Raw genomic sequence first — 24988 nt, 5'->3', positions numbered from 1 at the left:
TAAATCGAAAGTTCAGTGAGTAAATTAAAAAATTTCAAATTTAATGACCTAAATAGGAGTGAGAAGAAAATTAAGTGATGAAATTTATATTTATATTTTAACTGTTATTTAATCCCGATAAATATTAAAATTTAAATATAATTTTATACATTTTATTAAAATAATACAAAATTTTAATAATAATTCTAGCAAATTTAAGTGTGTGCTTTGTAAAAATCCAACTCGTTGATAACAAATAAAGCAATTCTAAGCATGTGTCTGATAAAGTAATGGCTATGGATTTTGGCCCATAAAGAAACGATGAGACATATGAGCACGTGCTTTATTTGACTCTACACCAAGCTCAAGATTCATTCTCACTCTCCCCCAGCTATAAAACAGGGCCTATCTCATTTCCTCATCAACTTGGTCACCCAAAAACAATTGCAGTGAAGAGACAAGAAAAAATGGGAGTCAAGTGCAATACGAAGAAGCCTAAAATCTTGCTGGTCCCATATCCAGCGCAAGGCCATGTGAACCCCATGCTAAAGCTAGGGTTAGCCTTTATTAGCCACGGGTTCGAACCCATCATCGTAACCCCGGAGTTCATTCACCATCGGATCGCGGTCAACATGGACCCCGACAAAGGCGAAGTCAGGTTCGCGTCGATACCGGATAGTTTAGACGGAGAAAAGGGGCCTCTGGATTTCTTTGCCATCGAGAAATCTATGGAGAATGTCATGCCGATATATCTGGAGTCTGCTCCGTAAGATTGATGAAGACGAGGACGACGAGGGGAAAGTAGTCTGTTTGGTTATTGATTTATTGGCTTCGTGGGCCATTCAAGTTGCCGAGCGGTGTGGGATCCCTGCTGCCGGATTTTGGCCGGCTATGCAAGCCACTTACCGGTTGATCGCCGCCATACCGGTGATGATCCATTCCGAACTGATTTCTGAAACAGGTAAAGCATGATTTCATTTTATTTTTACTTTGATGATTGACCAATACCAATACCATTATAATTATAATTATTTCTGATGCAATACGATTAGTTTTAGTTCTCGATGACATTGGCAAATGGCAAACTGCAGTCTGCACAAAGTAACATGCCCGCTAAATAAATGTCAATGGGTTGACATAAATGTAAAGTCTTCTTTTATTTCCCCAACCATAAACTTTTTGTATCATGTCATTAAAATATTTTTTCCTTACATCAAACGGCGTCATTGATTTTTATTAATTTACTTTATAGTATCATAACGTGAGTTTTTCTAATTTTTTGTATAATTTATATTCAAAATTGAAACGGTTTCTTTAAATAATATTAGATTTGAATTTATTCTTTTATTGAAAGTATAATATGTATAAGATACCATAGTTGTTGGCATCATTCAAGTTTTAGAATTGTTATTAAGCATTTGAATGATCTTTTTTTTAAGAAATGATCAAATAAATATTTTTACTTTTAAAAAATTATTTTATTATTTTTTAAATATTATTTTTAGATAACTATTTCAATTTAATTTCTAAATATTATAATATTACTTTAAATAATATTATTTTTAGATAATATTTCAATTTAATTTCTAAGTGTAAAATATGATACATATTTTGAATTATTATTTTATAAGATTCTACGAACGCCAAACGAGTTTAAATATTGTCACGTGTCTTATTTATAGTATAGACATGAAGATTTAAAGATGTAAATTTAAAAATTTTAAAAATAAAAATTAATATTTAAAATTCATGTGATTTAAGAATCATAAATAAAACATATAACCTCATTAAAAAAAATCTGATTACATAGGTTTTTCTTAAATACCTGACTCGATTTGGATCTACAGATACACTTAGATACGTTTGTCTGATCCTTTAACATGCGCGTCATAGATATAAAAAAAATAAATTAAATGATTAGATTCTTTATTCTTAATTTAAGTTGGAATTGAATTGTGGTTTTATATGTTTCACGTGAAGCAAGATGACTGATGAGGTGTGGAACATGAACATTAACGCACTGTCCGTAGCCGGCAATGTAATCCCAGTTGTTCACTAATTTAAGTGTATTTTGCAGGATGTCCACGACATCAAGGCACCGTATTATCCCTCCCGAGTCAGCCATTGTTATCTACCGAAGATCTTCCATGGCTGATCGGAACTCAAGCTTCAAGAAAGGCAAGGCTCAAATTCTGGACCAGAACGTTAGAGCGTTCAACGACTCTCCCATGGCTTCTCCTCAATTCCTTTCCCCGAGAATTCAGCGACGATGACGACGAATACAAAACCGATGATCATATCACTCCACCTCACCCTAGTCCAATCGTTTTCCCTGTCGGACCTTTAAGCAAACCTTCATTAACAGCAGTGAAGAACCCTAGCTTTTGGAAAGAAGACACCAGCTGCTTAGATTGGTTAAACCACCACAAGTCTAACTCAGTCATTTACGTTTCGTTCGGGAGTTGGGTTAGCCCCATCGGAGACGCCAAAATCAAAACCCTTGCGCTAACACTCGAATCATTGAACCGACCATTTATTTGGGTCTTGGCCGATTCATGGCGGCAAGGTTTACCAAATGGGTACTCGGAGAGGGTTTCAAAGCAAGGCAAACTGGTTTCATGGGCGCCCCAATTGCAGATTCTGCGACATAAAGCAGTGGGTTTATATATCACGCATTGTGGATGGAATTCAACAATGGAAGCCATTCAATGCCGAAAACGACTGCTGTGTTATCCGGTGGCCGGTGATCAATTTGTGAACTGTAAATATATTGTTGAGGTCTGGAAGATTGGGGTGAAAGTGAATGGATTGGGGCTAAAAGATGTTGAAGAAGCGGTGAGAAAGGTGACGGAGGATGAAGAAATGGAGGGAAGGTTAATGAAGATATACCAGAGAACAATGGGAGAAGAGGCCAGTTCTAGAGTTGTAGCTAATCTGGAGGCTTTTATTTTTGGACTCAATCAAGTCCAACACTTGAAAGATGTCAAAACATTTTAATTTTCTTTTCTTTTACAAGTTTATTGTATAATCCTTAACTCTGATATATATCCGAACCCATTATAATAAAAAATAATATTAATATACTCGGATGAATAATTTATAGGCAAAACTCACGAGATAATGTTTTCAAATTTTTTTATTCACGAGATAATATACATCTCAAATTAATTAGTGAAATAGGGTGAATTCTACATTGATATCGTATAGTGATAAAGTTCATGAGATAAAGTTCAGACATTTTTCGTACAACTATTTTGACCATTTCGGTTTTTTTTCCCTTTTCCTTTTTTTTTTTGTATAGTGATTCCCATTTATTTAAATGAGCACACTCGATAAGAATAGAGAACTTCTCTGCTTTAGCTTAGAAGATCAAACAAACTATCTAATCGTACGTCAATAAATTCTCGAAGTTCTTCAGTTTTTTAATCTGGGTATTCTTTATTTCCAATTTGTTTTTGGGGTTTATGCGGTTGCGGCTGTTCTTGTTTTTGTCTTCATTTATGTCCATTTCCTTGCTCCTTTCTTACTTGGATGACTTGTGCTCTGCTTATTTGCTGAGAAAATGGAAGAAAACGATGATAATTATAGGAAATCCGTTGTTAATTTAGAACTGCTTTTGTTTAACATAGACTTCTATCATTCCTGTTCAGCTACAGTTAAACGATCCCAGAGCTTTTTTAATCTATCATATGCTTATATGGAATTTAACAACAGCTTTGATAGGAACCACATTTTCTGGGGTTTTTTAGGTTATGGGTATTTTTAACATACCCATGGAGGATCTGGGTAACTTGGATTTTTTTAGTCACTCTTTTAGGTATTTGATACAATATTTGCTTGATTTGGATGTTTATCAACCTTTTCCTATCGGTACAATAGATGGCTTAATTCTGCAATCTCATGTTTTATTGGCTGAATGTTGTTATTGAGACAGTATGAGTGAAGGCTACGGTAATGCAAGTGCAAGCTCCAGCTCAAGCTTGAATAGCAGTTTCCAAGATACAGAAGATGATCAAGCCATAGCAACCATCTTAGCAGAAGAGAACTTGCACAACAATGGAAAGCTTGGGAAAAGGCTCTCTCATCTGGATTCCATTCCGGTATAATAATTCCTACCACTTATATGTTGGTTGGTCACTTTATTGAAGTATTTGCATTGTTTAAAAATCATACCACACGGTCCTAAAAGTCAGCCATTTATTTTCTCTTCTCTTTCATTGCATGATGACTATGTTGTATGTTCTGCTGAGTGACATGCTATAATTTGGAAACTTTAGGAATTACTACTACGGTACTCCCGATGGTTGTTGAAAACTGAATATATTGCCAGAAGCATGGTGCTTCTGGAGGAAAATTATTGTGTTACATGTGTTATTTTCATCACTTCCGAGACCCTATCATTTCTTTCTTTCTTTAATTGTTATCAATTCAATAACTTTATTCTAAAGTTTTCTTTTCCCATTATATCATGTTTTCCTGGTTCATGAGTTGTATGCATTTTTGTGGCATAATTTTTGACTGAAGCGGAGTTTTTTATGGCATGATTTAGATTGATAAACGTATGTTATAACTTATTCATGCTTTTTTTGGAACCAGTGCTGCATCACTGTTATGGAATGATCATTTTTTAACTTTTCATATTAAATGTACATTGTAGAAGAGTCACATTTGTTGGCATTTTAGGAGTATTACTAGGAAGTGTGTTATTGTCCTTTTTGTCTTTTAACATCTTTTACATAGATATAGGAGTCTACCAAAGAGTAAGTGTCCTAGTTTTAGCCTTTATGTTTCTCTCGCACTTGATTAGGAAATTGTGAGTTCAGTTTAACATGGTTTTCAAAAAACTATAACGCCTTTTTTTGCTCCTAAGTTTAATGATTATTTCAATGTCTGCTCTCATCTGCATTTCTTTCTATTTGGCTGATGATTTTTTGACATTATCATTTTGTTGACAGCACACTCCTCGTGTCAATGGGGAAATACCTGATGTGAATGATGCGACCTTAGATCATGAACGACTTTCTGAAAGGTTGCAATCTTGTCATACTCACTGTATCAATTTCTCATTGATTTTGATTGTTTCATCTCTGGTTGTTCACTAGTAGTCTGTTCCCATTTGAACTTTTACAAAAAAAGTGATTTGGACTTGGACTTCATTTTTGTCTTTAATTCTGTGGTTTCTATGATATTTAATTTGTCTGTTTATTTTGAAAAACTTTGTAGTCTGTTGAATTCTGTTCTTTGTTGGCTTCAAGTTAAAAAAATCATTTTGGACTTGTGGTGTTAATAGCTTTGTGCATTGTACAACTCCTAAAAGTTTAAAACCATACCATTCTTACTGTGTCTATATTCATTGCTCAAGCATGAGTTGTTGCTCAGACTCGGCTTTTTTGGTGGAGTACCCATGTTGTTATGAATTGGAACAGATGTGGGTAGAGTTTTCTGGACTTGTATAGGGTGATGAAAAAATAAGATGGAAGAAAGAGATTGAAACCAACATGAGTAGGAAGATTGGAGAAACATCCACATGCAAATAAGAAAAATGAGAGAATAATTAAATTTTTGGGGTTTGAAGAATTGCATTCAAAAGTAATAATTTTTCAATCCAATCATATGACTACCGTTCATCTTATTTCCTCACCAACTTCTGTGTTGTTCTCTTTTGTGAATTTGCTTCATTTTGCTTAGGATTTTGTTAGTCAGGACCCCGTCTCTTACCCAAGTCTTGGCAACATAGCAAATATGACATAAAAAAGACTTGTATCCTATCATGATGGTTGAAGATTTTGCATTTGATAACCTCCTCTCCATACTCTCCTTTTTAGATATCCGTTTAAATTGGTTTGCGTTTATTTAGTTATGATGGGTTTTCCCCCCTTTGTTCAGGCTGGCTACTTATGGTTTAGCTGAACTGCAAATCGAGGGTGATGGAAATTGCCAGGTCTTTCTTTTTTGTCCTATGATTAGTCTTTTCTCCACCATCACCATTTTTACCACAATTCTCATATGGATATTATACATCTATATTTCCAGATACAGATGCACATATATGAAACAAGGAGATTTTAATATCAAAGTCACTGATTCTTTGCATTACTACTGTTTTCTTTCTCTACATCTGCTGTTTTTCTTGAAAAATCTTCCATGACGGTATGTTTTTTGATAGTTCCGAGCACTAGCAGATCAGCTGTTCCGCAATCCAGACTACCACAAACATATTAGAAGGCAGATTGTCAAGCAGGTAAGGTTTATGCTGCTCCACAAATGCAAACATCTCTCAGTTTCAGATATTATCCTATTGGATAAATATTAGCTATCGTGACAAAGAAGCTTTCCCTTTTGCAAATACTCCGACTTGTTATTTCTCCTCATTAAATAGGTGATTTTCATGTCTTTCACTTTTAGGAATATTTTTTCCTTGTTTGTTTGCGAGATTTATTACGTCTCTGTTATTTCTCCGACAAGTTGAATTCACAAAGACTTCCACGTATATATCTTGATTCTTGATGCCCACACGTGTATGATGCCTATGTTCTGACTCAGAAAACAAGATCATGTACTGTTTTTTTTATGATATAAGGGTTATTTATACATTTGAAATTACCAAAGTAGCCAAAATTTCAATTTGGTATGTTATCTAGTTTTATTTCGACTCTATTATCATCTCTATCTCCTAGAGCTAGGCTAGATAAGATATAATTTAGATTAGGATAATAATTTTTTATTTTTTACACCGACTGTCTATTATTCTTTCTGTTTATTTTAATTTCTTATTTCTCAGCTAAAGCATTCCAAACAGTTGTATGAAAGTTATGTTCCAATGAAGTACAAAAGCTACCTGAAGACGATGAAAAAGTTAGATATTGATTCTTGTTGAATTTCCTCTGGATGAATATAAAACATATTTTAATGATCTAAAATGAGTAAATACTAAATCATTTAGTGCTAAATTATCTGTTCACTAGATCCGGGGAATGGGGAGATCATATCACTCTGCAAGCAGCTGCTGACCGAGTAAGTTGAATGAAATTTCATCTTTTTTACTCCTTGGAATGAATTCTTGTTACTGCCCCATAGAAGCTCCCTTTTTCCAAGCTATTCTCTATTTTTTTTTGTTTCATCTTAAAATAACTCAGATCTTCATCTATATCTGAAAGTTGATGAGTTATGTTGAGCTTGATGCAGCTTTTTTTTCATTCTTCTTTTCTTCCGTTTCACTTTTTTGCTGCCTTCCTCGTTTCACCCTGTTTCTCTACGTATCCTCCATCTCTCTTTCTACTCCATCTCTTCAAACTTATTTTTCATTAAGTGGTAAATGAACAACGGTTAAAAATTAGTTGTAGACCTACAAGGTTATATAGTGTTTAACTTTAATCTGTCTTTTGCCTGAGATGGATACGATAATCCATGCTAATGAAGTTCAATGAAAAGGCCTTTTTCCTTTTATGTATATGTTCTTTAATCTTACTAAGCAATGCTTTGAAATTCTCGCGGGTGATTATCTACGTTTGTTGTGTTATTCTATCTATTAGCTTAGCTATTCCATTTGTTTTCTGGTTTCGATGTTTGACCTCTTTTGTATCAACTGTAGTTTGGAGCCAAAATTTGTCTTGTCACCTCTTTTCGTGACACTTGCTACATCGAGATCATGCCCAAACAAGAAACTCCTACTAGAGGTAGATAGTTATTTCTCCATCTTGCCTGATTTTTTATGCGGTGATTCGAATCAAGTATCAATAAAAGGCAATTTGATCCTCTTTTCTTTTACCAGCTGATGCTTAATCTAAGTTGCTTATTATGGTGTATTACAGAAGTTTGGCTGAGCTTCTGGAGTGAAGTGCATTACAATTCATTGTATGCAAGTGGAGGTGAGACCCATTTTCGTTTCTTTTTCTTTAATGCATTATCTTTCACCCAGTCCTTTCTATTTCATCAGCCAGATTAATGAAGTCCATATATATATATATATATATGTTTACAGATGTTCCCACCAGAGCAGCAAGAAGAAAGCATTGGCTTTTTTAGAATTAATTATGTATATGGCAAACTTCCCTGTTTATATCTGTTATCTGTATATTTTCTTTACCTCTGGTTTGCCTTCTAAACTAGAGAGTCTGCTGTTGTAAAACTTTACTATTTGATAACTAAAATTTTATTGACATGCAAATAATTTACATTCAGAAAATATATAGAAAGTATTGACTGTACAGCCACTTCTACATTTTCAATTTGGAAGTTCCATAATGGCACAGTAGTTTTTTCAATTGTGCCCTTTAATTTAACCTTTTTCAATAGCAGAAAGTACCGACTGTAAAAAGTTAATTTTGTCAAAAAAATTGAGGATATAATTAAAAACAATATCAAATGTAGAGTTCTTTTTCCCTATTTTACCATCTATAAATACCCCAATTTATTGAACTTCAAGGTGAACATATTTAAATATGTTATGTCATAACCCGTTAAGTGATTTAATGATAAAATAGAATATTTTTCTTTTTAATAGTTGTAAGATGTATGTGTTGTCAATAGATTAAAAAGATTTTATATATTACCTTGTAATCTAGGTGTTGTTTGAAATTTAACTTTTTTTTTTCTTTTTTGAAATAATTAACTTAATTGAAACATTCTTCCTTATAAATTGTTATATATATCTTATCCATCAAGTTAAAGTGAAACAAATTCAATATAATTTTTAAAATTAACAAATTTATCATTAAATGTTCAACCTATATTGTTATTTTTAGATTATTTACCTTATAATATATAGCTTCGATTAGAGTATTTGGTTATTTAACACCGATTTATTAGTTTCTGGTTGGTTTTTGCATATAACGATCACCTATTGAACCGCTTCAAAACTAGCCTGAAAACCTATTCCCATATCTTGATGTTGACGATGAAGGAATAGATCCCCAGCAGAGGTTATGAGCAAGCAAAGCTCTGAGAAGAGAACAAAAAATGGATGCAAACAGTCTCACAAGTGGTGGATGGCATATAGGATTAAAATCTAAAACAAAGATCTCAAGAGAAGAAAAGAGAATATAAGAAACAAATATTGCTCGACATATAAGATTAAAAACAAAGTTACATCACATGTTTGATGACTTTTTACATTATTAGAGGTTGATTCTGATCTCTCAGAGAAGCCAGCCCTACCCTCCACCCCTTCAATACTCGGCTTCCAACAAGGAGAAAATACACGCAAAAAGGCCAATTTGGACATCATTGGAATCTGTATCGAAAAGGAGTGTTTTCGAAGGTTCTGTAACAGATCAACTGTACATTCATTTTCATTCCAACCCACTAATACTACTGATGCTGCTACTACAACGCCTCCACTTGGTATTGGAGTGTCTCAAAACAGAGCACCAAAATATAGCTCCGCAGAAGCTGAACCAACAACTTCCAGTCGTCAATTCTCCCCCATCATATAAGACATTCATGTGTTACCATGATAAGTTCCGTCAACTTCCCCGGTTTTTGGGGAAGGCAAAGAAAAGGGAAAGGGGGTGAAGAGTGGAAGGAGGACAGTTAGGCAAATAATGTAGGCCTGTCCCCCCTCTAAACCAAGACTCAAACTGTAAAAAATACTTACCCTTTGCCTCTATTATCCCATCTCACATCCTATTGAGTGCGTTGTTCACGATCTTCACACAGGACCCTTCCCTTTTTCTTTATTATCCCCTTACCGATTCCGAATTGATTTGGCTAGTACTCCCAGCAGGCAAATTGGATCCATTCATGGGCACAGAATATTGAGAAAAGTCCATCAAAAGCTTCCTTTGGGACTCATTTGTGTGAGGAAGACTAGCTCGTAGAAGCTCATAAGGCATTTCACGCCTTATAGCCTCTGAACTGACGACTTCTGAGGATGGCCGAGTCTGGTTTCGTATCGATTGGATTATTATCTCGTACTTACTCACACAAGACTTGGTAAGAAGGGTGAAAAATTCATCAAACGAAGCCCTCCAGAAGGCATAATTAGGCATGCTGCAATTTCCAGAAGGATGACTTAGAAGTTTAGTGGCCCTTTCAAGAACTGATTTTAAAATAACAGACGCACCATCCCCAGCAGAGCTTCCAAGGGGCCTAAGTGGAGGCTGCTCTGTAGAACAAACAACTGCAACAAGGCATGCACTAAGCGCACGAAGATCCATTCCATTAACACACATGGAAACAGTCTTTCCAAGGCCATTTGTTGTCTCGGCTGCTTCCAGATCCGAAGAAAGACCACCAAACAAGAACCTCAAGTGACGGAAAATGGTCATGCATGCTATTCGTATAAGGTCACTCCCAGGGATGAGAAGCTGAAGGAACCTAGTGATAAGCTTCCGGCCTTTAGCAAGAGAGACTAATCTTAAGAACACAATATCATCTTCAGGAGCGCAGCTAACCACATGTGCACCTTTTCCAAGTGGATCAACAAGCTGAAGTGATGCTGCCATGCCTTCAAGCAGGATCTGCCGCCTCCGTCCGAGCTGAGCCCCACCATCATGGGGTTGACTAAATTGTATGAGCCGGTCAATATCATCTATTTCAAGAAGAAGACTGAAACCATCTTCAATGGTGATTCTAGCTGCAAGCATAGGTTCCTGCTCTAGAGGCCTCTCAGTTTTCTGATCAGAACCATCACCTGAACCTAAGGGAGGATCAACTTCAAGCAGAGGATGGGGTCTACGAATTGAAGAGAGGGATATTTTACCATGTGCATACATATGGAGATGCAAATGCTGCTCCCCACTGTTACGGGATCGAGAATGTGATTCTTTCTTGCGAGATGGGAAAAATTGATGTTTAGCCCTGGATGCAGAAGATCTTTTAGCAAGACAAGCTTGGTGGTAATAATCATCTACATAAGGATCATTACTATGTGTGGCGGCATGCTGTATCTTGAGAATGCTTTCTATCTCTTCACCAGACATATACTTGGATCTGAATTGCACCAATCCCGTGTCACTTTTCTGGCTACCAGTATCTGAACTTTGCTGAGAAAAACGCAGGCTCTGCCTGTTTCTCTGTGATGATTTATTTCGATGTTCCCTAAGATCAGCCAGTCCAAACAACATTTTGTGTGATGAAGGATGGGAATTATGCAGTTGAGATTGTAATGCAGTAAAATGTGCAAAAGATGGTTGGACTGCATGGTGTAGTCTCTGCTCTTGCAACCGATGTTGAGGGGACATTAGGCCATTTAGATGAGGTATTTGCTGTTGCAACATATGGTGCAAAAGACCAGCACTTTCTCCATGCAATAGACCAGACTGGTTAACCCAATTATTTTGTGATCTGCTACTAAAAGATAGGCCAGGAGATGTTAACTGGGGCAAATTACCGCCAAAATGTAATCCCTGAGATAGACTGGCCAGATGAAGACTGGAGGTAGACATTTGAGAGAGGCTTGCTGCAGAGAAGGGTGACTGAGATCCACTAGTAAGAACAGGAATTTTTAGGTTGCCAGGCAAATTCTGCTGTCCTCTGCTACCAGGAGGAGGGAAAGATGTGAAGGTCGATGATTTGGGTCCAACAATCGGTTCACTTGAGAAGTGAAGCTCTGGTTGCTGATTGGGATATGACAAAGTTCTATACAAAAGCTTTGATTCTGAAAAACGAGCAGGAGATGGTTGCGGCTGAGAGGACCATCTCTTGCCTTCTTGAGAGTCTTCTGTATCAAACATGAAGAGAGACTCTGGTTGCTGCTGGGGATATGATGAAGTTCTATACAAAGGCTTTGATTCTGAAAAATGAGCAGCTGATGATTGTGGTTGTGAGGACCATCTCTTGCCTTCTTGAGCATCTTCTGTATCAAACACATGTTGATCCATCCAGTTTAAAAACTCTCCATCTTGAGCCCACTCATTAGCAGATGAACCTGAAAATGATTTTCACAACATGAAACATAAGCAATTAAAATATAAATGTTATCAACCACTGTTGAACAGAATAAAATCATAACTCGACAAATTGGCAAGTTCAGATATTGTATTTTAAACAAATGGACAATTCTATTGGTTATCTAAAAAGATGAGAAAGTTGATGTTTAAACTAAAGAAAGCTGTGTAACAGGAATTGCATATAATTCAACATGGAACTGTCTTAGAACAAGAGTATGCACACTTTTTCCTTTCCTTTTTTTTTGTGTGTGCGCGCGGAGAGGGGGGGTGGGTTGGATGAAGCTTTAATGGGTTTGGAAAGGAAAATGCGGAAGTCAGCTCAGAAATACGCCAAGGATGTAATAAGACAGGACTCTTGCCAATTTCCATTTAATCTAAATCCATTTTCAGATTTCCATATATCCAATTCCTGTGAGATTATTGTGTTAAAGTTGAAAAATAGAATAATACACATTTATGCCTTTTTTTCCTCTGAAAATTTGTGTATAACACACACACACATATATATAGAGAGAGAGAGAGAGAATTATTTATCATTTACACTAGACTGATGCCAAGATTTTCAAGCAAAAAAGAGGAATAAAAGTGTGTTTTTTCATATGGCAAATGATATTACGATCTTTCATTCATCAATACAGATTATAACCACAATATACAGGCATAATTATACTTACTTTCCCTTGAAAAAGAACCAGATTTATCGCCAATAACTCCTGGATTTCTTTGTCCTGTGACAACCCTATTCAACTGCAGGAAAAAAGAGAGATATCAGAACCCAATCACCATGTAAGGACAACCAAAACAAAATAGGTAGTAAGAGAGCAGCATAAAACAAACATATTTGCATCTGCAGAATTACATAATATGTGCATGCTAAGGTATTCAATATGCCAACACCGTGGCAAAACAACCATCTTCAAACACCTTTTTAGGCTAAAAGAATGGAAAGGTCATTGTTGAAAACTGTAATTCTGATATCCCCTCTCTCCCATTTAACACCATAAAAGCAAAAATGGAAAGGTCAACTTATTGAAAACAATTATTCTGAACTCCTCTTGCATTTTAGATAAAAATAAATAAACCAAAAAAACAAAGGCCAATGGCAACTCAGGAAACAGGCATATCAAATCTTATAAACAACTGTTACTGAGAAATGCTAATTATTGACATTCATCACACTGCAACGTTTATAAATAAATAAAACATACCTTTGCAAAAGTACTAGCCAGATCATCCATATCAGATAATGACCCTAAACCTCCAACCTAAAAAGTAAATAAGAGGTAAATTAGAGCTGAAACAGTCATGTTTCAAAATCCATAAACATAGAAATTTGAAACCAAGATTTAATGGAACATATCAAAGGAATTAAATCTAACATCTCCTTTATCAAACAAATGGTACTCGTCATCTTCAATGGATGAAAATATAGGAGCTTCCTCTTCACCATCTTCCAGAACTCCCAACACCGCTTCTTCCAAAGAATTTTGACCAAAAAATTCATACTGGGAAGCATCAAAAAGCGCATTATCTGCAAAATTCTTAACCAATCAGCAAATCAAACAATACCATACAAGTAAACAATCAAAGAAGACAAAGCAAACGAATTTAACGGAAAGGAATCAAGACCCGTTTGGTGGGCAAGAAATTACGTAAAGATCGAAAGAAATTTAATTCCTTTCGATCAAAATAAAAAAGGGGTTGAGGGAAAACCAGAGAGGAAACAGAAAAAAAATAACCTGAGGAAATTTGAGAGAAGTTGCTGTTAAGTTTGCCGCTGGATCTTTCCATGTTTACAAAACCAACCGGAAATGCAAACCCTAGACACAGCAGCTGCTGCAAAAGGAGAAAAAAAGGGGGGGGTGGATAATTGGATTGAGGAGGAGAAGGGCGAGCAGCGTAAATTAAATGGGATTAAGAGTGTATTTATTTAGGTAGAACGAAGGAAACAAAGAAATAAATCTCATAGTCTCTCAGTCTCAGAGAGAGAGAGAGAGAGACGAGGGAGATAATAAAAATTGAAAGAAAAATGGAACGGAGTATCAAGTTGTTAACTTAATTACTACTTAAATATGATAATTTATGTATTTATAGTATTTAATTTTTATAAAATATTTTAATTATATCTAAATTTATTTATTTATTACGTTAAATTGTGTTTAAAAGTTTTTAAATTTATTTTGTTTAATTTTTTATTTTTATCGTAAATTTTTAGATTAAATTTTGATTAATTAGAATATGAAGCTGGTAATATTTTAGAAAACTAAAATTTAAAATTTTAAAATAATAGTTAATGAATTTTTTATAAATATATTATAGATGGAATAATTTAATTTTTAATATGATAGATTTAATAACTCAATTTTTTAAGTAAATTAAATTATTATAATAAATTATATAAAATGAGCATAATCAAGGATTGTTTTTCTTACTATGAATATAAGATCCTTTAACTTTATTTAAAATTACAACTTAATTACGCTGCTTAAGTGGTACATAATTAAAGTAAAAGGAATAATTTTTATTACTTTTTTCTTGTTATGCATATAAAATCACAAATTAATTACATAATTTAAGAGAGAATTAATTGCTTTTAAACATTATTATGAGTTGTTTTGGAGATTGATGACAGGCTATGACAGGTGTGCACTCCTTCGGAAAATTGACTAATGAGATAAAATAAATCCCATTAAATAGGCCCACTTTTTTAAAATTAAATTTTAAAAATTGTGGTACTAATGTTAAGGTGATATGCAAACTATAGTGGTTAAATAGATATATTGTTATTTGTTGAGATTTTAAGTTTATATATGATTTATATAAAAATATGTGTTTTTATTATTAAATAAATGATAGATTTTGAACATATGTTATATTATATTCGTCTCATGTTTGTCACAATTTTTTTTAAGGTGATGTAGTTTTGTTGTATTATCTCAACTCTTAAGTTAAAAAATTAAATAAAAATAAAAAGAGCATATTAGAATGTAAAGATTCGCATATATATATATATATATATATATATATAATGGAAAGAAAGTAAAGATTCCGCACTAAAATAAAGTAATATTCTTTCTTTTTTTATTTCTCCTAAAAAAAGTAAAATTATATTTATTTTCTTGGTAAATTAAAATATATATATAAGGTAAACTATAGTTAGCACCAAACTATAAGTTTTATTTCGTTTTTAATACTTAAATTTTTATTTGTTTTAAAACTATACATAATGTTTCATTTTAGTACTATGCCGTTAAAAACTTAACAGAACTGTTGCACGCGACATTTTTATGAGTAAATTACATCATCCATCACTTAATTATCTTCTCACTCCTATTTTGGTCATCAAAGTTTAAAAATTTTCAATTTAACTACTCAACTTTCAAATTGCACATGTTTTAATTACTCTAATTTATTTTATTAATAATGTTTGTGCTATGAAATTTTCTTCTTATTATTTTATTGATATCTAATTAAAATAAGAAATTAAATTTGAAAGTTAGAGTGAGTAATTTGAAAGTTAAATAATTAAATTAAAAAAATAAATTTTAGTAACCAAAATAGGAGTGAGAAGATAATTGAGTGATGAATGATGTAATTTACCCATAAAAAATATTATGTTGTAATAGTTCCGCTAAGTTTTTAACGGAGATGTTCCAAAACAAAATAAAAAGTAAACATTAAGTGCATTTTTTAAACAAATGAAATTTTATATACTAAAATAAAACAAAACTGATAGTTTAGGTATTAAAAGTGTAGTTTACCCTAAAAATATATTAGATGTCATTTCACTATATTTAAATGATTATTTTGATAATTGAATTTATAAAAAAAAATTTATAAAATGACAAATATAAATTATTCATTATGATTCCAATATTTTTAAATAATAATTTTAAAAATGTTTAAAAATTTAAACCAAAAAGAACAAAATCTTAATACCTGTTTATTCAGATATACGTTAGATATAAATATTATGGCGAATATAAAAGGAAAAGGAAATAATGGAAGCAAAGTAGAGACGTGGCGTGTTAGTTCCCAGGGAATTGTAAATGGCAGTCTGTAAAAAAATTGGAGATGGAAGAAACAAGTAGGTGTGTTTTGATGGGCTAAGCACATGCGAGCATTGATGAACCGTTTGACCAACAACCCCATATCTTAATGTTCAAGTCAAACTGCCTTTGATGTAGATCTATGACATAAAATATAAACAACTTACCCCATTTTGAAGCGAATCATCTTCTACTTCACATTCATTAAGTTTTATACCATTTGGTTCATCACGGCCATAGTGGATAACAGCAATAATACTGAAAAATCCATCCAATCTCAACTCAAAACAAACATGGTATGAAAAGCTAAAACAGTCTTCATTCTGCAAAATATAAGTTACATGCTAAGCACAACATAAATAAGCAATTGAACCCAAAATTAGCAAAATCTAACTTCCATTTCTCTATGTATAGACCAGTGAGAATAGACTTCAATGGTCTCCACCTCCACCTGGTTCCAATACTTCTCTTTTGGTCAAATGAGCTCAGAATTGCGGGAAACATGAGAACAGTGGACCTTTCAGAATGGCTGATGCAAATCGTATAGAAGATAATCATGTTGCCTTTTGACGAACAAACCGCTGCAAACTTTTTGGCATTTCGGTTTCCGGATCGGTTTTCTGCTTCTTTCTGGACGTTTCATGTTCCTGTGTTTGTTTCTCCAAGAACGGCCTCTTGGCTCTATCGATCATCTCTCTTCTCTTCTTTGCTCTCTTACTTGGCTTGTTCCTTCCCTTAGTTTTCTTTTTAAACTCCGTATCCTTGGCAGTTTCAATGGCAGCTTCCATTTCACCTTCTATCTCCTTCGTTGGCTTCTCTTTCTTTTGTTGTGCCCTCACAGTACCGACCTTGGTTGGATCCAACATTATGGTTTCAGGGGGAAGCTTGTCAAGCAGAGAATGCACTTCCTTCTCTCGCCTCTGTTTAGATGTTTCGAATGGGTTTGCCACCCAAGAATCGAAATTGGGTTCCCCAGATCCCGGAATAAGAATACTAGACCATCCCATGGAATGCCCTATACCCAGAATATCTTCATATGGCCGAAACAAAACTTTCCCTACCTGGTAACCTTTTGCCATAGAATGAGTCATATAGCTGCTATAATTATGAGATCCAGAAAAATCGGCTAAAATCTGTGTAAATGATCCAGTTCCAGCAGCAAGCAAGCCTTTCTGACTAAAATTCAAGGTCTTCGCATGGCATGGCAATGTTTGGATAACCTCAAACTTCCTCAGGTCCCAAATCTTGATTTTATTCTCTCTTCCGGATGTAGCCATGAGATGACCATTGGGATGGAATGCCAATGACGAGACAGGTCCTGGATGACACAGCATCTTTACAAGTGGGACTGAGCTGGTGGGCTTCCACATAGTTACGGTACCACTTGAATGACCTAATGCAACAACTCCATTGAATGGATTGACCTGCATAACATCAGTGCGGCCTAAACCAGTCCGGAAATTGCCTATCATCTTGCCCATCGTAACATCCTGATAACGAAGCTGCCCAAATTTGTTTATGGACGCCAAGAGGAAGTGGTTTTTCAGAAACTGGAGTCTCAGTACTGGACCATGCTCCTGGGAGGGGGAAAAAGATGGAAAAAAACTCTACCTCAGTTTGACTAATGTATCTAGAACTTAACAACCAAGAAAAAGAATGATGCCAAAAGTGAGCATGCTATGATAAAAGCAACAGAATTAATGTGTGCATGTATCATCTAAACCGCAGAAAAAAAAAACAGAAGCAACAAACTCAGGTGGGCCAAAGCAAAAACAAAACAGCTGCAGAAAGAACAACTAAGAAATTAATCTTCTGAAAGCTCCATAAACTTGGTCAAGCTACGGAGAAAGAAAAGGATAAAAGAGGGCTAGAGACGAGAATTTTCAAGTTTCTTGGAAAACAATGTAAGCTAAGGTAAAGGGAGGCAGAACAACAGCATGTTCAGTTTGATACAAACCCCACCAAAACATTTAATCTTCCAACCGTCCAATAAAGAATATAAAAAACAAAAGAACATAGATTTTTTTTATAGGAACAAAAGAACATAGATGAAATAGATTAGTCATGGAAAAGATCATGTGCTACGCTAATTAAGTAAAACAGTTCATCAAAAAGTAAACTGACCTTCAAACAATGGAGTTCAGTTCCATCACGATTGTAAATATAAGGGTATCTGCAATAATTAGCACCTTAGCTGCTGTACTCTGATAAAGCTCTTAAAGGCTCTCATTAGAAGCATATAATTTTCATGCTGATGACATAATAGTAGAAATATGGCATCCTTAATAGACTGAAATAAATTTTATATAGGTATAACTGATGAAGATAAATTATTTGCTTTGACAAGACTGTCACATTCAACAGAGAGCAGGCCTATATCAAAGCATATGCACCAATCAATCATAGAGATTTTGATATGTACACTCCATGGAGATGCAAGCATAAGGACAAGATTGATTTTTTTCAAAATGAAATTTCCACTTGTAATTTGAGACGGCTTACTTTTTCTGAGCAGCAGCAAAAAATAGTTCATTATGCAAGTACGCTACATCCCGCACTGTTTCTCTAACCTGCTCAAAAAGAACCAGCAATTATAGGTAAATCGAATCATCACTTCACTGATGGCAAAAAAAATATCAGTGTAGTCCAATCCATATCATACAATTAATTTTTAAGAAATTAACATTAAGCATTAATTGATGACCCGAAATACAAGAAAAAGTATAAATTACTAAATAATCATTTCAATCATATACTCCCCGCCTAATTATATAATCTCAGGATACTATTACTTTGCTAATTTAGCAATAGCATCTCAGGAAAGAATCCAGCTGCAGTAAATCCAGTTTGTTGACCACGTATATAACAATTTTTTATAAGAATTTCAGGCCTCATTAAAAACCCCCTTCTTGATTAATGGAGCTTTTAGGAAAGCTCCTTAATCAGCGGAAGGAGGAAAAGAGTGCCTTAGGATTTTATTAATCATAGGCAATGTACATAAGATACAACCAGAAGACATACTTAACAGAACCTTAAGTATTACAAAAACTGAAAATGAAAAACACCAAAAAGACCTGACCACCCTTAAACAACATAACTATCTCAGCCCCAAAACATCAATAGGCCACCAAAAACCTACTGAAAAACCTCTAAAGCAACAAAATTAATCATCCAATCCCCTGAGGATATAAAACATTCAAAGCATGTGGTTGAAGTTCTACCTTCCTCCAACCTGCTGAATTTCGTAGACACCTTAGGAAGCTACCTGAGGACTTAGACTAACAAAAAAACAATGGCGCATATGCACATTCCAACATGAAAAAATTATCCTATATCATTTTAAATTGTCCTTCTATATAATATAAAATCATGACTGAACAAAAAATCACAGTTATCAAGGTTTACCACGACACGGTTAGATATTCAGATTCTCATACCAAGATGATGCAAAATATATATAGCATGGCCTTCAAATATAAGAACCAGAGAATGGACTTTACACTATAAAAGAAAACACTTGGATTGAAATGAACTCATCGGCTGTAGGTTTTAATGAGATAGTGCAATATAATAACTTCTAGATTCTCTCAACAGAGATCTATTTGGAACTTTAATCTGTACAATAATTTTCTTAAACTGAATATTGCTAACAAAGCCTCATGCACATGGGTGGAATAAGAAATAAAACATGTATGAGTTACAAGAAAATCACACACTTCATGCTATCCATCTTCAAGAACAGACATTAAATTGAAACCATAAAACAACCCCATATTTTAAGCATTATGGTAAAACTCAATAACAATCTGATTTAAGTCAAAGCAGGGGTCAATTTCCTTAAATAACATTAAAATGGGAACTTTCAAGATGCAAAATCAGACCAACACTGAATGCACAGCATCCCCTTCAACTACAAATTTTTTTTTTTTTGATAGAAGTTGGAGGTCTCATTAAAAACTCCCTTCGTATTCGTTCACATACTAAAGGTATGTTAACGAACATTGGAAGGAAGAAAATAGTACCTCAAATTTTATTGATAAAATACCCGATACAAAAGACACCACGGAATATCCTCTCATGGTGATGTACACCATTACAACAAACACCTTAACCTCATATGACCTCATCCAAAGCCACAGTCTAATCACCTTACTTCTAATTACACCACCAGCAGTAGGAATAGTACAGCGCAACAGAACATAATACATATTAAAAGCAACACCTACAACCATATAGACTAAAGCAACCACAATTGAAGAGACAAGATCTAATGAGACTCGTCTTCTTCAGGAGCCCAAGAGTTTGGTTTGAATGAAGGTTCTATCTCATGCACCATGACCTTGAAGAAGTTGTCACCAACCTTCAATTCCACCATCGCATCAATTCTCGCATCAGCCTTTGTGAGGACTTGAATTTTTGCCCGATCAAAGGATGATGGAGACTGACAACTTTCGTCGATAGCTAGTAATAAACCCCACTTATCAGCAATGTTCTTGAAAGTATTCCAATTCCATGCGTGAAAAGGAACACCCTCGCAAACTAACCATACTCGACGACACTCCATTACCAAACTCTCTGACCAGGCTTCGACTATAGAGAACCACTCTGCGAGAATCTTTGATTTATCGTTCTTCACGCTTCTCAATGAAGCATTGTCTTCGAAAATCATTAAAATCGCATTACCAGCAGCTCTCATTAAGGTGAAGCCAGTGAAGCCCTTCAATTGCATTTGTCTGGCGAGATGACCAATTTTGACAAAGTCCTTGCACCACCCCACTAGACAATTGCTCAACACCTGAAGTTTTTCTTCATCTATAACACCTTCAACTTTATAATGATTCTTCCTCGAAACATCTTCCATCCCGGACTTGCGAAGAACACCTGTCGAGGACTTTCTCCAAAAGGACTGTCGAGGTTTGAATTTAGCGAAATAAACACCAATTTTGCTTCCGTCGATATGAGAACCATTCATTTTTGAGATCGCTCTCCTTGCTTCATCGATAGTTGCGAAGCGAATGAAACCAAAGCGAACTCCTTTTGAATTTCTTTTATTTGGAATAAAAGCATCAAGAACTCGACCATGGGAGCGAAATAAAGATCCAAACCTCTTCCAGTGAGTGTTCTCTGGTAAGTTATCAATAAATAACGTGTAGCATCCAGTCTTATCATTACTGCACCCCTTTGAGGTGGACTCCAACAGCATCCTCTCATATTTTTTCCCCGCCGCAGTCCTACACTGCTTCTCTTTGGCCTTCTCCACTATCTTCAAAGTCGGCGCCTGCTGCTCCACTCTCTGTTTATGAAGCTCCGATTCCGTAACCTTCGGCACCAAAATCTCCACTCGATTCGCCTTCTTATCCGGAATTTTCAAACTTTTTCCAGCCTCTTTATCCCCACTATTGGACTGAAGGCCAGCCTTAGCCCCGAGAGCTGCGGCTTCAACCCTCATTTCATCTTCTTCCTCGCGATTCTTGGTCACCTTTTCCTCCAGCACATGCACATCATAACTTGATGGACAAACTTCTTTAGGAAAGGAAGATGAATCTGCCGTCTCCCTCCCAGCTGCAAGCTTGTCATCGACAGATTTCTTTAAGGTTTCTGCATCTTGCACAACTTCTCTTGGTTCCTTTAGTTTAGCTAAAGACTCTTTAACGAGCTGCTCAATATCAAGCCTTGTCTTATGCAATTTGTCACGTAATTCAGCGGTGTCTTTAAGTGAACCGAGGGAATTAACAAGGCGATCAAATGCCACAATAGCAGTTTGTATCTTGGAAATCCCCGCCTCCACAGACTGCGAAGCCGAAGCATGGTCTGCAGCTAGCCTTGGCTTTTGCCGAGAGGACTTGTAATGGTGAGGGGTAGCAAGACTCACTTCAAGTTTCCGGGAACTCATTTCTTTTGTGTTGCTTTATCGTTGAAGAAAAGCAAAGGAAGAAAGGGTGATGAACAGAACCAAAACTACAGCTAAAGATCAGCGTCGAACGTGGCTGACTTGATTGCTTTGTGGAGAGACGATAGACGCAAGGAGATGGAGAAAGTAAAGATAATGACTATACTGCTGTTGTAGATCGCGCCGTCGTCAGAGAAAAAGAAAGAAGCGTCGCCAACAGCTAAAAGTCGAAGGGCCACGTCCAAGATCCATTGAGTTGTAGGCTCTCCCTGGTGAAACGAATCCTAGATCCTTGATGCTGGCATCGAGTCGAAAAAATCTGGAAGTTTTGTTGTTCAATGGCCACCGGACGTGACGGCCGGCGCGGAGTCTGACGGCGGCGGCGGGTGGCTGATGACGGCGGCTGACAACGGGTGTAAGTCGGAGGAGAGAAAAATTTTCAAAAACGCCTGGGGGAATTTGAAATTTGAAAACGCGGGTTAGAGAGAAGCTGGAGCTTCTCTCACTAACACGTGACAGCTTCAACTACAAATTTTGATTTTTGCAAAAGCATTGCATACCTGAATCTCCTTAATTAAGTTTAATGTCTTCATATCAACAATAGCTAGATGGCCCTTGCGTCCAGCAGCCGCCATATATCGACCATTTGAGGTGAAATCTAGTGTGTATGGACCAAGTTCTGCACGTGCAGATGGAATCAAAATGAGTACATAAACCAGATAGAAGTAAAACAACAAGCTACCATTAACATCAGCTTTATTGAACGACTGCTTATCCTATCTTGTATTATGGCATATAATGCTTTGTCTAAACCAATAAAAACCTTCTTCAAAAGCCTTGTCACTAAAACAAACCAGAAACATTTGGTAAAGTACGCACCTGGTAGAACAATATCATACTGGTTTCTTGAGCTTAAGATATCAACCTCACGAGCAATAGATTCTTGCTTGATCCTCCATGTCTTTTCAATACCCTCTGCCTCCAAATAGCCACCCTCACTTGGCAAAAGCCACTGAACCCCCAAAAAATAACAAATTTAAGGTTAAGAACAATTAAAATACGCACAGACTTGTAAATTAAGAAATAAAAAGAAGCCAATGCTTAAAAGGGAAGATAAAAACTCACTTTCTCAATCTTGGCAGCAGTTTTTGCAGATTTCCCATACAAATCTTCTCTTACAGCAAGTTGGCCCTTTAGTTTCTTGTCTTTTAAACCCTGTAGAAAATAAACAAATAATGAACAAAGAACACATTCATAAAATAAGTAAAAAACAATAAATAAATACAAAAATTGATTACCTCTAAATTAGCAGCTTCTCCTCTAAGATACTTCTTTACTTTCTCGTCCATCTCGTCGTCGCTATTCTCCTTTTTAGCACCCATTGTTACGGATATATAAGGAACAAACGCTTAGGAAAGTTTGGTTGCTGAGGGAGATTCTTAATTAGGTCAGTGACGTTGAAATAAAAGGCTTAGCTTTCCATAAAGCTTAAACCAACACAAACCCAAACTCTTAGATGAAAAACTTTGCATCCAGTCCGTTCAAATAGAGCAAATTTAAACAAAAGATTAATAGCCGGTTTAACAATAAAGTAATTAAAGAAAATTTAAAAACCCATAAAATTTTATAAAAAAACACAAGCCAATTGCGATGAAGTCAGCGGCAAGATTTCATTGGCAATGCAAACAACTCGTACCTCAAGCCAGAATCTAAGTAATATGCATAACTGAATTTCAGAATCGAAGCTGCAATGGCCGAAGCTGAAGATTGACAGCGGCGGAGATGTTGTGCTGCTACTGTCGGCAAACCTGTAAAGGCATGCAGAATGAAAAGCTGCTATTGCTGAAAGAGGGAGACCGTAAGAATAAAACTTGCAACGGCGGCAAGAAGGTAAGCAAACAAAGAAAAAATTTGATGCCCTTGCCTCAAATTTGGACTTTAGGGTTTAATAAGTGAAATTGAATTGGGTTGAAGTGCACATGAGATAAAACGTAAAAGCCCGAAGTATTTTCAATTCAAATGTTTTATTGGGTTCATGGTTTCTTATGAGTAAATTCTAAAATATAAATCGTTAACATAAAGTTAAAAAAAAAGGTACAAATTGATTATAATAAAAAAATTATTAAGAGTCTAATTTTTTAAGTTATACACAACATTTTTTTGAGGTTGGACGGAGTGTAATCGAAAATCTTATTTTCTTGTAAACCTTAAAACTTTAGTAATATATCATTTTAGTTATAATCGAAAATATTATAAATTTGTATAAATTTATAAGTTAAATATGATAATATTTTAAACTAAAATCGTCTTAATTTTAAATTTAGATATTACACTGCATAACTATCTTTTCTTGTCGGGTTAATAACATATTTAATAAGTGAAAGATCAAAAAAGATTTTTTGACTAGCATCAAAGTCGCTAGAGTAGATGTCAGAAAATCTCTAGAGACAACCACCATTACTACGTTAACCAAAGACCTCAAGTAATTTTTGTTTGTTGGTTATACTTTCAAATTTTCTATACAAAATTAATCTTTACGTAATAAAAATTAATTTCTTTGTAATGAGAGTCTCAAAAAAGAACGTCTTTTAAGATAAAATCTTTTGACACAATCTCTGATAAATCATAGACTCACATAATGTTTAAAATTAATCCATCATATCTGTTAGGAATAAAATTATCAACTTATGAGTAGGTTCATTTCTATAAATTTTATTTTTTTTCATCTATTTTCCATAAAAATAGAAGATTTTGACGCCAATCAAGCATAGTACGATTTATAACTCATTTTCTAATTTTTTTTAAAAAAAACAGTAATTGTCCCTAAAACGTTGACGATGGAGAAGTTTCAATCGTCATTGTTCAGTGCAAGTCTTTTATCTTTCACTAAATGTGCCTAAAACGTTGATTGCTTCAATCTTCCATGGGAGGACCTTGTACACAAGTCTATTCCAGTTGATAATAATTTGCATATTTTCAAAGATTCCTTAACATTGGTTAGTGAATACTTATCTTATGGAAATTGATACCCCAAAAGAGAGTATCAAATTGACCACTTTATATTCTATATCCCTTCAATGCAAAACTACAAACCAAGGAATCAACTGCTAAAAGGATGGATGATAACAGAAGCATTAATTCTTTACAAAATATATATCTAAACACATGCAAAATTTCAT

At 35.0% G+C, this 24988-nt stretch overlaps 4 protein-coding genes across 6 annotated transcripts; 2 read left to right on the top strand and 2 right to left on the bottom strand.

The window, feature by feature from the left end:
- Nucleotides 1-418: 418 nt before the first annotated feature.
- LOC120126934 (UDP-glycosyltransferase 82A1-like) lies at nt 419-3015 on the top strand. The gene is given in 3 exon segments (XM_039144969.1): nt 419-736; nt 738-940; nt 2057-3015. Coding segments are annotated over 3 exon segments (1413 nt in total). The 5' UTR covers nt 419-446; the 3' UTR covers nt 2977-3015.
- A 255-nt stretch (nt 3016-3270) lies between these two features.
- LOC120126920 (OVARIAN TUMOR DOMAIN-containing deubiquitinating enzyme 11-like) lies at nt 3271-8182 on the top strand. Of its 2 annotated transcripts, none has more exons than XM_039144956.1 (10): nt 3271-3410; nt 3914-4079; nt 4935-5008; nt 5866-5920; nt 6146-6220; nt 6761-6834; nt 6945-6993; nt 7571-7655; nt 7791-7847; nt 7961-8182. In XM_039144956.1, exons 2-10 carry the CDS (start codon nt 3915-3917, stop codon nt 8002-8004), a joined length of 678 nt encoding a protein of 225 aa, XP_039000887.1. In that variant the 5' UTR covers nt 3271-3410; nt 3914; the 3' UTR covers nt 8005-8182. The 2 variants fall into 2 exon arrangements, with proteins under 2 accessions (XP_039000887.1, XP_039000888.1); XM_039144957.1 differs by having other exon boundaries at nt 3287-3410; nt 3851-4079.
- Nucleotides 8183-9624: 1442 nt separating this feature from the next.
- On the bottom strand, nt 9625-13900 carry LOC120127065 (protein PAT1 homolog 1-like). 2 transcript variants are annotated; one of them, XM_039145070.1, is made up of 5 exons: nt 13610-13900; nt 13250-13401; nt 13079-13135; nt 12545-12617; nt 9625-11848 (listed from the first exon to the last, which is right to left on the bottom strand). In XM_039145070.1, exons 1-5 carry the CDS (start codon nt 13659-13661, stop codon nt 9657-9659), a joined length of 2526 nt encoding a protein of 841 aa, XP_039001001.1. In that variant the 5' UTR covers nt 13662-13900; the 3' UTR covers nt 9625-9656. The 2 variants fall into 2 exon arrangements, with proteins under 2 accessions (XP_039001001.1, XP_039001002.1); XM_039145071.1 differs by having other exon boundaries at nt 13646-13900.
- A 2267-nt stretch (nt 13901-16167) lies between these two features.
- LOC120127056 (probable U3 small nucleolar RNA-associated protein 7) lies at nt 16168-23719 on the bottom strand. The gene is made up of 8 exons (XM_039145064.1): nt 23506-23719; nt 23108-23235; nt 22935-23024; nt 22689-22821; nt 22370-22488; nt 18422-18489; nt 18044-18092; nt 16168-17496 (listed from the first exon to the last, which is right to left on the bottom strand). Exons 2-8 carry the CDS (start codon nt 23189-23191, stop codon nt 16474-16476), a joined length of 1566 nt encoding a protein of 521 aa, XP_039000995.1. The 5' UTR covers nt 23192-23235; nt 23506-23719; the 3' UTR covers nt 16168-16473.
- Nucleotides 23720-24988: the final 1269 nt, after the last annotated feature.

Source organism: Hibiscus syriacus, unplaced genomic scaffold (assembly GCF_006381635.1).
Source record: "Hibiscus syriacus cultivar Baekdansim isolate YM2019G1 unplaced genomic scaffold, ASM638163v2 tig00110462_pilon, whole genome shotgun sequence".
Lineage (NCBI taxonomy): Eukaryota > Viridiplantae > Streptophyta > Magnoliopsida > Malvales > Malvaceae > Hibiscus > Hibiscus syriacus.
The sequence above is the reverse complement of the archived record's forward strand: the minus strand, read 5'-3'. Positions and strand labels throughout refer to the sequence as shown.